This window comes from Jaculus jaculus, chromosome 3 (assembly GCF_020740685.1).
Source record: "Jaculus jaculus isolate mJacJac1 chromosome 3, mJacJac1.mat.Y.cur, whole genome shotgun sequence".
Classification (NCBI taxonomy): domain Eukaryota; kingdom Metazoa; phylum Chordata; class Mammalia; order Rodentia; family Dipodidae; genus Jaculus; species Jaculus jaculus.
The window spans coordinates 153,491,727-153,503,946 of record NC_059104.1 but is presented as its reverse complement, the minus strand read 5'-3'; the positions used below and the strand labels follow the sequence as shown (position 1 = coordinate 153,503,946).

The 12,220-nt window shown below is 48.7% G+C and overlaps 1 protein-coding gene across 3 annotated transcripts in view; it reads left to right on the top strand.

The window, feature by feature from the left end:
• LOC101614775 (cell migration inducing hyaluronidase 1) overlaps nucleotides 1–12,220 on the top strand; it is a 175,575-nt gene that overhangs the window by 110,372 nt on the left and 52,983 nt on the right. For all 3 annotated transcript variants that reach the window (XM_045145278.1, XM_004658244.2, XM_045145277.1), the window contains 2 exons: nucleotides 7,596–7,771; nucleotides 9,678–9,887. In XM_045145278.1, the coding sequence (XP_045001213.1) occupies nucleotides 7,596–7,771; nucleotides 9,678–9,887 (386 nt within the window). The remainder of the gene's footprint in view (nucleotides 1–7,595; nucleotides 7,772–9,677; nucleotides 9,888–12,220) is intronic.

The window sequence follows — 12,220 nt, the reverse complement described above, 5'->3', positions numbered from 1 at the left end:
CCACAGCTGAGATCCCAGGGCATCGATTTTGGGCTCAGAGCCTGCTAAAGGAAGACTGCAAGTTGTTTGGGAGAGATGGTAACCAAGCCAGTGTGGCTAAAGAGAGGGACGAGATGTTTGTTCCTTGGCAAGGTAGAGAACATGCTTTTTAAAATGTTAATTTTTGAACCCCTACATTGTTGGAGGAAGGTTTAGGGGTATCTTATCATAAATCCAGATGAATATGACTCCCAGATAATAAGAAAGGGAAAAACTGTGATAAAAATCTAAGTAACAAAAGTGGTGGTAGGAGGCAGGTGTGGTAACACATGCCTTCTATCCCAGAACTTGGGAAGCAGAGGTAAGAGGGTCACTGTGAGTTCAAGGCCGGCCTGAGACTACATAGTGAATTCCAGGTCAGCTTGGGCTGCAGTGACACCCTACCTGAAAAAGAAAGGAAGGGAGAAAGGAAGGAAAAAATAGAAATAAAAGCCAGGCATGGTGGTGCACGCCTTTAATCCCAGCACTTGAGAGGTAAAGGTAGGAGGATCATTGTGAGTTCAAGGCCACTCTGAGACTAAATAGTGAACCAAGTCAGCTTAAGCTAGAGTGAGACCCCACCTTGAAAAAAAAGTGTGGGGGGGAGGCTAGAGATATTGCTCAGTGGTTAAGACACTTGCCTGTAAAGCTTAAGGACCTGGGACACTGGTTCAATTCCCCCATAAAGCCTGATGCACAAAGTGGCACATGTATTTGGAGTTCATTTGTAGTAGCTAGGGACCCTGGTACACCCATTCTCCCTCTCTGTATCTTTTATCTCTACCTCTCAAATAAATAAATGAAAATATATTTTTTTAATGGTGGGGAAAATAGGTAGGCAGAAGCTTCCTAAAGAGGCCATAAAATTCATCTCTGAGCTTCCCGGCACCCAGAGCAGAGAAGGAAACTTGACAATTACTTAACCATCTTTATTCAAGAGAAGAAAGGAGAGTGGAATAGTTTACTCTTAGCCCGGGCTTGGGGACGTGATCCAGGGTGGACATACTCGAGACACTGCCTAGCTGTGCTAACGGCACTTTAAGCAAAGATGCTCTGGGTGTGGCTGTTTGTGGTCTGACTCATAATAGATAGAGACATAATGTTGGGCACATTCTGTGAAAATACGTTGCAGAAGGCATTTTTGGTCAAATGGAGATAATGATTATTTTACTTTCTTTCACATTGTTGGGACAAAATACCCAACCAAAAGTGGCTGATGGGAGGGAAAGTTTTCTTTTGGTTTACAGTCTCTAGGGGAAGCTTCATGATGGCAGGGAAATGACAGTTGGTCAGAGGCTGGATGTCACTTCTTGTCACAGCAGGTGGAAAAGCTGAGCTTTGGCAAGGGGGAAGCTAGGCTTTACCACTCCAAAGCCCACCCTCAGCAACGCACCTCCTCCAGCAGGGCTCCACCTCCCAAATGACCTCCATCTGGGGACCCGTGCATGCAGAACACATGAGTTTATGGGGGGACATCTCACTCAAACCATCACAGTGATAAGAATTTGCCTCATGGGATTGTTGGAAGGTTCGAAGGCATTTGTGCGTGTGAAATATGTAAAAACTATGCCTGGTGCACAGTCAAGTCATCCATAGTTTCAGGTTTGAAGGTCTTACCGTGTAGTCCAGGCTGGCCTCCAGTTCACAGTCCCCCAGCCTCCATCTCCAAGGGCTGTGATTACAGGCCCATGACACCAACTTACCTGCAGTTACTGTTAGTATTAGGCACACTAGCCTGGCAGCTAATCTTCACGAGGGGGCGAGTAGAAGAAGCATGGCTGACAGGCTAATGGAGTGGTCCTTATTATTTCCTCAATTGTGGTTTCTACTTTTGGGGGGGACCTGAAGGCAGAGGGCATCCTGGAATGGGGAGAACAAGCTAGATCTATTGGTTAACCAACACTCAAGGTGTGTGGCTGCCTGCAATTATTTTCTATTGACCCAAATGCCTCCACGTGTGGGAATCACATCTGTAGGTGATCAAGCTATGCTTACCTCCCTCCCCTCAGGCTGGGCAAGCTCCTGTACTCTGCCTCTGTGGGGACATGCACAGTGAGGGGAATGGTCTGAACATTCGCTCATCTCTCCCAGTGGCTGACAAGCACACAGCACTAGCTAGGCAATACGCCAGCCTTTCAGGTGCCATGATGATCAAGATGGATGGGTTCTGTGCCCTCAGGCAAGTTGCATTCCAGCAGGGAAAAAGACATCCATCAAAGAGTCATCTCAATCAAAAATAAAACTCCCACTGTAATAACTGCCAGGAAAGTGGGATGTTAGAGGAGCTGAGGCATGGCAAAGAGGGATCTGGCTCAGTTGGAGCAGGCATGGCACTTTTTCTGAAGAACTAAGAATTGAGTTTGGGAGCTGGGGGAAGAGGTACGGGCTAGAGAGGAAGGCAGGCGAGTGCATGCGCTGGAGCAAGGAGTGTTCCAGCCACAGGGAGCGCAGAGCAGTTTCAGGGGAGACCGTGAGAGCTCTGGGGCTGCAGAGAGATAGAGATACCATGGGGAGATTGGATGCCCCCTGGCAAGGAAGGACATCCTATAGCTGCATCTGCAGGACAGCGCTAAAAGAAGCAACTTCCTAATGCATGTCCACCCTTGGATCTTCACCAGTGAGACAGTGCGTGATGGACATGCCTCCTGGGATGTCCGAGGGGTCCCCTCTGGACATGTGGTAGATCATTTGAGTTGATAACATTGCTTTGGACTACATCGGGGTGTCCAGACAGGGGAAGCCTGAATTCCAGCCCTTGCTTGCATGGAGGTAGAATGAGAAACACCCTAAGACAGGGGCTTTGAGTCTGGGCAGACGAGCCCTCACCTGCACCCCAGGGCTGAGCACCCTGAGGCCCAAAGGGGAGATCTCACATTAGGAGATGGAAGGGCCCGTGAGATGCCAGAGCAGGCCTGGCTCATGGTGTACAAGGTGTTGGCGGGGGGGGGGGGGGGGGGGGGGGCGGGGGGGGACTCATGCCAAAAGCTACTGTTGTCGACAGCGTGTGATCACATCAGCTGCCTTAAGGCAAGAATGTCAGGAGGCTCCTTGGGGCCTGAGTTCCAAGAGATGAATGGATGATGAGACAATGGTAGATGCCCATCAGGGTGTCTCCAAGCCTCTTATTTAGCACTGGAGGATTCTGCTCCAGCCCTTAGAAATAGCGCATTCACTGTGTGTGAAAGCTTTAGGGTTCACAAGGAAACATCCTCTCCAGGTAAGCAGGGTCACAAAAGTCCCAGGAAGGAGAGGCTGTATGTCCACGTTCTCATGTCCATCTGTCCATCCTGGGGAGGTTCCCATTCCTCCTCTTCATGCCCAAGCCCATTTTCCACTCTCCGTCCTCCCCTGGCAGTGAGTGTGGACTCCACCGGCCTTTCTCCTTTCTGTATCTGTCAGCTCCCCACCATCTGCCATGATCTCCTGTGGTCACCTCCCTAGGTTGGTTGCAGAAAACATGTCTTTCCAGATCCTTCTTCCTTAGACACCCTACATTCCAGTAAACACCCTCTTTGCATTTTCAGGGTTTTCTGATGGGAAACAGATGAGAGTAACACAAAGTAATGAAAATGTGTGAATCATCTTAAAAAAAAAAAAATTCAAAGTTTTGCCAACCGCAGTGTGATTCCCAACACCTCCTGATGTGTCTGTGGCAGTTGAAAAATCCCCCTCGGTTTTTGGCCCTGTTTTCATTGCCAGCTTCCCATGTTGCCTTATAAACACCCCCACACCTTTAAATAACACTAGCACTAATTAGAATGAATGGTAAGTTTCCTATGACTTTCCCATTAATTTGCATCTGTCCACTCTTCATGAGACTCTCAGATTCCGGCTCCTGTTTTCTTTGTGAGGCAGATGAGGAAACTGAAGTGGAAATTAGATGTCTAGAGTCTTATTTTCCCATGTGGTGGCCTACAGGAACAGGTGGGCCTCAATTCAACTGACACTAAATAAAATTTAATGTTTGGATCCTTAGTCACAGCAGACAGGTTTGCAAGTGTTCAGTCGCCACATGTGCTTAGTGGATGCCGTATTAATCAACACAGAATCCGTTGTCACAGGAAGTCCTTGGGGCTCGTGCTAGTGTAGACAGAATAAACTAGTATCTGAGACAAGGCTTAAACTTAGCGGTCTGTCTCTAACCCTATGGATAAAACTTCGTCTTCCACAAAGGCCTTTATTCCCAGGGTCTCCTTCTGAAAACGCCGTTCTCACCCATGTCCTGGGCTTGTCCTTGTTCCTGACGGTGTGAGGAGGCCAGGTCTGTCCTCCTACCCCAGGCTGTCTGAGTCCTGCAGGGTCTGAGCTACAAGTACATGCATCTGTTTCTCCCAGGGAAGGTCCATGGTACTTCCTTTCCCCTTGACTCCATAGTGCTTGGCTCTGTGTTTGCTTTGCTGAGGTTTGTGGATTGTAAACTGTGGACACCTGTAGATAAGCCCCAAGAAAAGCCAATCTTTGGAGCCCTGTGTTGGGCAACTGCATGGCTGTGATTCAGCTCCCTTTCCCCTTGCCCAGTGAGTTCAAGGCCTTGGTAGGATATTATGAAGCACAGTTCAGACCCAGCTACGTCTGCTGTTTCCTGGCCAGCCTTCACATGCGGTGCTGCTGAGAGGAAGGGCGGCGGAGGCTGCTGGGAGCTGGCTGGAGAATTCTGAGGACAGGATGAGATGCAAGAGAGACAGGCCCACGGCCTTCCTGGGATTGGGGTTGGGTGTGACCTGTGAATGTATGGAGGAAAGATAACTTGCCTGTGTGGCTGAGAGCAGTAATTTTGTCAAGGTCCTGATAAGGAGCCCTGTGGCAGGGGAGGCGGCTGTGACTCCGTATTCATGCAGCTCTCAGGAGAACTAGCATTTCCTCCAGATTCCCCCTGTGGGAATCTGATAAACATGGTTCCTCCATCTACCTGAAAGCCATTCCTGCACCCTGCTTCCCTCATATCCTAAAGAGAGCTCCAAAACCTCTTACCACTAGTTCCTGCTACTGATGGAGGCCTGGATCGCAGCCTTAACTTGGGCACCCTGACAGCCTTGCATGTCACTTTGGTTATGGTGGACTCTGACCAGGTTCCTGGGGCGGTAGGCTAAATAACAGCCCCTGCACAGATGTATGTCCTGACCCCCAGTACTTGTGTGAGTCGGGAGATGGATGATTATCCTGAGTTCTGGGGGTGAGCACAGCATGATTACACAAGTCCTCCTATGAGAAGGAATAAGGAAGGTCAGAGAGGAGATGGTGATGGGAAGAAGCAGACTGGGGAGATGCATGTAGAAGGTGGGAGACAGGGTCACTAGCCAGAGAGTACAGGAAGCTTCTGGAATCTGAAAGATTCTCATGGAGTACCTCCACAAGCAACCAGACCTGTCAACACCTAAATAGGCCTTCAAAGATTCATTTCAGACTTCTGACCTGTGGAATTGTAAGAAAATTGTAAACAGCCGGGGCTGAGAAACGGCTCAGTGGTTAAAGGTGCTTACTCGCAAAGTCTGACAGCTTAGGTTCAATTCCCCAGTACCCATGTAAAGCCTGATGCCCAAAGTGGCACATGTGTCTGGAGTTTATTTGCAGTGGTAGGAAACACTGGTGTGGCCACACTCTTTCTCTCTCTCTCTCTCATTCTTTCTCCCTGTTTGCAAATAAATAAATTTTAAAAATTTAAAAACAGAAAGAAAGGAAAGAATGCTGCAGTGTGCAGCCACTAACTCTATGGTAATTTGTTACAACAGCAATAAGAAAGTTACACCAATTTGCCTGGAGATGTTTTGTGTGTTTCATCTTGCACCAATTTCATAATTTGAACTGAAATGCTTCGGAGAAACCGCTATCTCACTGAGTCTGCAGAATCCCCAAACCGTGGACTTCCTCAGGACGGGTGCCAGGCAGAGGGGCGTGCAGGGTCGGCTCTTCCTGCAGATGAGAAAGCAGAGCGAGGCCGCTGTAGTGGGTGTTGTTTGGTGCTAATTTTAACCGTGGCCTTCACATGTGGGCCCTGGCAGTATCTTGAGGCTGAGGCAAGTGCTCCCTTGATCCAGTCAAGGTCAGAGTGAAAGCCAAGTGGTGTAGGTGGTGTGGCTCGGGCTGGAAGTCCACGTGGGAGATTGGTGCCTTTGTAATTGCATCCTTAGATGGAAAAAAAAAAAAAAGTGTCTGCAAGCCAGCTCAGCAATCTTAGTGACGAGCCACATTTAGAGCCAGGCCAGGATTTTATTTGAGAAAAATATCAAGGGTTGTTGTGAAGGCAGAACGAGAAGCTGCAAATCAAAGACAGTCCCAGAGCTGGAACTCTTGTCACCTGTTTTAAGGAGTTTGTTTGTGTAGATGGAGGAAGAGGAGGCAGACTAGGTGGATAGAGGGAGGAAGACAAGGGAGACACGGGAGGGCGGGTATGGAGGGCAGGGTCAAGGACTCCAGCCGCAGCCGGAGACTGGAGGAGCTGTGGGGAGAGTTTTTGGTCCGTTAGATTTTTCAATGATGGCAAGACCTGGAGATGTTTAAGAGCGGAGCATAAGCTCAGGGAATTTTGTGGAAGAGGGGGCAGAAAGATTGTTAAGAGCCACAGGTGGAGACATCATGCCTAGAGACATTGCCTCACCCCCCAAACTGACTGCTCCCACAAACACACAATCCCATGGGGAAGACACACAATCCCACTGAGGACGGTCCTCAGTACTGGGGGCAGGGACGAGGGAAAAGAGGGTACCAACACATGATGTGTCAGCACAAAATAATGTTGTTAACAATAAATGAAAGAAACCTGGATGAGGAAGAAATAATAGGCCTGGAAGGGGTGAGCTGTGGGCATGACCAGCCTTCAGAATGAGGGATGGGGCGGGGGGCAAGGAAAGCATCTTCTGAGGGAGGCAGGGGTGAAAGCACACAGTGGGTGCAAGCTCTTCCCCACAGTCCTGCCACCGAGGCCCGAGTGGGGTCATGGTGGTGAACGCACGAGCTCCACTCAACTCTCTCTAGAGTTCCAGGCTGCAAATACTTTCTGGGAGGCCGCAGGGAGTAGAGCACAGGCTTGCCCTGCTCTAAAACTGGGGGTTTAAAGGAAAGGGCTTGTTTGATCCTAAGAATTCCATGCAGCTAGGGTGGAACCTTTAAAGAGTCATCCAGAGACCAGACTTCCTCTGTCTGTCTGTCCACTATTTCTGGGGCATGGCACTCCTCCACTGGGTGAGGCTGGCCTACCAGGCTGGACTGGCACTTCTGCTCACATCCTAACTATAGGGAGGGAGAAGGGGTATCTCGTCTCCCCCCCCCCCAAAGAGCCTCGTGTCAGCAAACGTGAAGAAGAGGCTGCTTTGAAAATCAGAAAGGGACAAATGTTAGGGACAAGTAGCCATGTGTGCCATGCTCGAAGACCTAAACATGGATAGCTGTGAACCTCGTCCCCGGCGTGTGACCTTACCTCCCTGGGCTTTGTTCTTCTAGAACAGGGACCCAGAATCCCTGGGTACCACCCTGCATGCTGCTCTGTAAGGAGTGTAGTAGGAGACACACCTAGAATGGGCCAGAACCCAGTGGCCATGGAGCATCTGCTGCTTCTCATCTTCCCCACTGTCTGCCCTTAGGGAAACCTCGGTACTTGCACACTGGGGAGGAGATCGATGGCGTGGACATGCGGGCCGAGGTCGGGCTTCTCAGCCGGAACATCGTGGTGATGGGGGAGATGGAAGACCAGTGCTACCCCTACAGCAGCCACATTTGCGATTTCTTTGACTTCGACACCTTTGGGGGCCACATCAAGGTATGGGTCTTCTGGACTCAGCTTAGTCTAACAAGGAAGATTTCCCCAGCTTCTCCCTGTAGGCAGGAATTCCAAAGAGGGAAGGGAATGGGGAAGCGGAAGATAGAGCCCAGGGCAGTGTGCCCACTGGAGGTTGGAGAAGTTTTCATCATATGCACCGGTGGACAGTTGCATCCTTGTGATAGAAGATGGAGCCAGCTGGGCAATGGCTTTCTACTCGAAGTCACATGGAAGACTGCACCCTGTTCTATCATGCCCTCTACCCCTGTGTTTTCTACCTTGATCATTTCTTGATTTCCTTTTTCCCTTTTCATATATATATTGAGACAAGCTATCACTATGCACCAGAGGCTGGCATCAAATTTGAGATTCTCCTGCCTCAGCTTCGCAAGTGCTAGAATAATAGATGTGCACTTTAAAATAAGGAGCACTTAACTCACACAGGCTTACAACAAGCCCACTACAATTCAGACAAAACAGCTTGCTGAGGAGAAGAAGTAGAAATTGTAGCAACAACCTTATCTGGAATTTCCTGGTAGAGAATCAAGGGGAAAATGAGCCACCGTAAGCAGCAGGCTTCTCACTGCAGTAAAGTGACCCTGGTTCACTGGAGCTCATATTTTCTAAATATCAGGCTCAGAGAGGAATTTCTTGTATATCTCTGTGCAGGATGCTTTTATCTGTCCTGCTAAACAGCCCCAGAGACCAGAAGCCCTTCATGGTCTTAATGTAGTCATCGGTTTCAGTGCTGACAGCATTCTATTATCTTAGTGATTCATGAAGAGTTCTCCTGGAACTAAACTCCTGTGCTTTAAGGAGGATCCTTTTCAGTAATCAAACTAGAGAGGCCAATTGAGGGAAACTGAGTTCACAATGGCAACCCTGCTGGCATTTTTTTTTAATTTGTTTGTTTGTTTTTTCGAGGTAGGGTTTCACTCTAGCCCAGAATGACCTAGAATTCACTATGTAGTCTCAGAGTGCCCTCAAACTCACAGTGATCCTCCTACCTCTGCCTCCTGAGTGCTGGGATTAAAGATGTGCACCACCATGCCCAGCAGCTGAGAAAGTAGTGAAATCCCAGCAGAACATCAGGTCTCTCATGCTGCTGCAGCCCCTTCCCATCCTCTTGCACAGGGAACCCAGGCTAGACTCATAATCATTCTCACCATACTTTTCCAGGCACCCACTACTGGGCTGGCACTCCAGTTGGCACCTGTCTCTGGGAGAAATAGTTGTTATGCAGTTTCAGGCTCTTTCAGTAGAAGTTGGCAGAACCTCACTTCTGACAGGGGTCCCTTTAGACCCAACTTTCTGGTGAGCTCCTGAAATGGCGTTGTGTGGCCAAGTGGTTCCCCTGAGCATGCCAGGAGCAACTCTAAGCCTGTGGACACCCGAGGCTCACATACTACCAGAATAAGGGCTCATGATGTCTTCAGGATCAGGTCTCCAGAAAAGGTCTCATATAGTGAATGATGGTGCCCCATGGTCTTCTGTAACCTCCATTCTCCAGCACTTGTAGGACACATTTTCTGCCGGCACCCCTCCCCAGGGTATCTCTGGATCATTCATCCCTCATAATGCTCAGGGACTGAAGAAGTGGCAAACAAAGGTCAAAGAAGGCCCTTCTGTTGCCCTGGGTAGCTCTGATCTAAGCAGTTAGTTTTCCTGAAGCATTTTAAATCATGAAGGCCTTGCGTGCTCCCTTGATATGAAGCACCCCAAGCCATGCACACAGAGCCTCTTTGATTGTACTGTGTACTTGGGAAAGGATGGGTCAAGTGCCATGAGGACACACCTCTGAACTTTCCTCACAGTGGTTGGTGCCAGCTGTGGTGGCAGGGGTTGGTGGGGTGGGGGGGATCAGGAGCTACCTACAGACACTTTCTGACTCACTCTTCTCTCCCAGTTTGCACTTGGATTCAAGGCAGCCCACCTGGAGGGTGTGGAGCTGAAGCACATGGGACAGCAGCTGGTGGGCCAGTACCCAATTCATTTCCACCTGGCAGGGGATGTGGATGAACGAGGAGGCTATGACCCACCTACATATATCCGGGACCTCTCCATCCACCACACATTTTCCCGCTGTGTCACAGTGCATGGCTCCAATGGCCTGTTGGTAAGTGCCTGCTGGAAGGGTGTCATATCCAGACATTTAGGCCATGGGAGTGGATTGGAGGGATTGAACCATCCTTGGCCTAAATTTTAGAAAGGATCTGAAGAAGGAGGTCAGGATGAGTCCTTCCCCAAAGTCCCCATTCTGCAGAGGTAGATTAGGAATCAGTCACAGTGGATGTGTACTGGAGTGCTGTAAAATCTAGTGAAGGTTCTGAGGCTGCTTGGCTTGACAAACCTGCTAATGCAGACTAAAGGGTCATACCAATATTCTGGGATTTGAGACAGCAGCAGCCCTTTCCTATTGCTGCACCAAAAATTCCCTGAGAGCAGGTGCCACAGGGAGAGAGACTTTCACTAGCAACTGATATTGGTACAGAGGTTTGTCTAGATTTCACAAATAATTTTCACATTCACTGGCCTTCCTCAAAATGACCTAAGCCTATATCCTCTATCAACTTGAAAACTGGATTGAACAAAATGACACCCTACAAGCTGAATCCAGCCATTAGAAGTTTTTTGTTTGGCTTATACACTATGGAGGGAAATGTTTAATATTTTTACCCAAAATTGATAGTCTTGCACCAAACTGAACTCTTTTTTTTTTAAATTATTTATTTATTTATTTGAGAGCGACAGACACAGAGAGAAAGACAAATAGAGGGAGAGAGAGAGAGCATAGGCACGTCAGGGCTTCCAGCCTCTGCAAACGAACTCCAGACGCGTGCGCCCCCTTGTGCATCTGGCTAACGTGGGACCTGGGGAACCGAGCCTCAAACCAGGGTCCTTAGGCTTCACAGGCAAGCACTTAACCACTAAGCCATCTCTCCACGCCGAAACCGAACTCTTTTAAATGAGCTATAAACTTGAAAAGCAGAGGTCAATAAAAGGCAGCTTACAAAGTAGAATTAATCCACCAGATCTGTTTTTCATTTGGCTTAAATGATGCCTAAAAATGCTTGCATTTGTCCTTATCATTTGAAGTTCAAGCTAGCATAAAAACAACCTGGGTGCCTTGCTGCTCTTGAAAAGTAGAGCCAGGTGTGGTGCTTGATGTCTTATATTCCAGCACTGGAATACAGAGTGAGTTCCAGGTCAGCCTGGGCTACAGTGAGACCCTGCCTCGAAAGAAAAGAGAGCTGGAGGGATGGCTTAGCAGTTAAGGTGCTTGCCTGATTCCCCAGGACCCACGAAGCCAGATGTGCAAGGTGGTGCATGCCTTTGCAGCAGCTGGAGGCCCTGGTGCGCCCATTCCTCTCTTTCTCTTTCTCTCTCTCTCCTTCTCTTTCTCTCCGCCTCTTTCTCTTTGTCAAATAAATAAAAATAAAATATTTTTAAAAAAGAAAAACCCAAAAAAAGAAAAATTAAAAGAAAAGAAGGGTGAGCTGGCCACCTGCTCCCACCTTCTTGGGGAGTAATGTGGACTGGAGGAAAATTGTTGCTGCCCTTGTTGATGTAGTGTGGGTTCCCCAGTGCGCATTGGACACACCATGGCCTATCACATTACGTCACCATACATCTCACTTCTTGCTGGCCCCTGTGGATGGCGGAACTTGTGAGCCTCGCTTGCACTGTGAATAAAGTCCACGCTAGGAGTGCGGTGGTGGGTGAGGGGAGCCACCAGCACATTACAGAGCCGCTCCTGGCTGTTTATTGCGCTTTTCTTTTTGTTTTTGTTGTTTTTGTGTTTTGTTTTATTTTTCGAGGTAGGGTCTCACTCTGGCCCAGACTGACCTGGAATTCACTATGTAGTCTCAGGGTGGCCTCTAACTCACAGCGATCTTTCTACCTCTGCCTCCAGAGTGCTGGGATTAAAGGCATGTGCCACCATGCCTGGCTCACGCTTTTCTTTTATAAAGGAATTCCTGCCCTCTCTGTGACTAAAATCCTCTTATTATCCCCTAACCCCACCGCACAGTGACTGTAGTAGAGGTGAAGAGCTGTGGAGCATGGTCAGTAAGGGCCGGGCTCAAGGGCTTCTTCCACAGATTGTGAGCTGAGGCACCTAGGGGACATTGCTTCCCCTCTGTGAACCTCTGTTTTCTCCTCCGGCCAAGTGACAACGTGACATCAGACATCTAGATCTGTGGAGCGGCTCAGTGAGGGACCAGGTCTCCAGCCTGATGGGCTCATGTGGGAATACTGACCCCAAGCAAGGCAGCGCCTCCCTGGCGGGTGTTGCTAGGGCTGTTCTGTATGTACTGTAAGATGTAGGATTTTCTTCTGGCTTAGGGAGAAGCAAAGAAAAAAAGAGAATGTTTTCTGATTAAATGTGAAAAACAATTTATTGAAGATTTTTAAGACATAAATATAAATTTATGGTTTACACTAAATTGA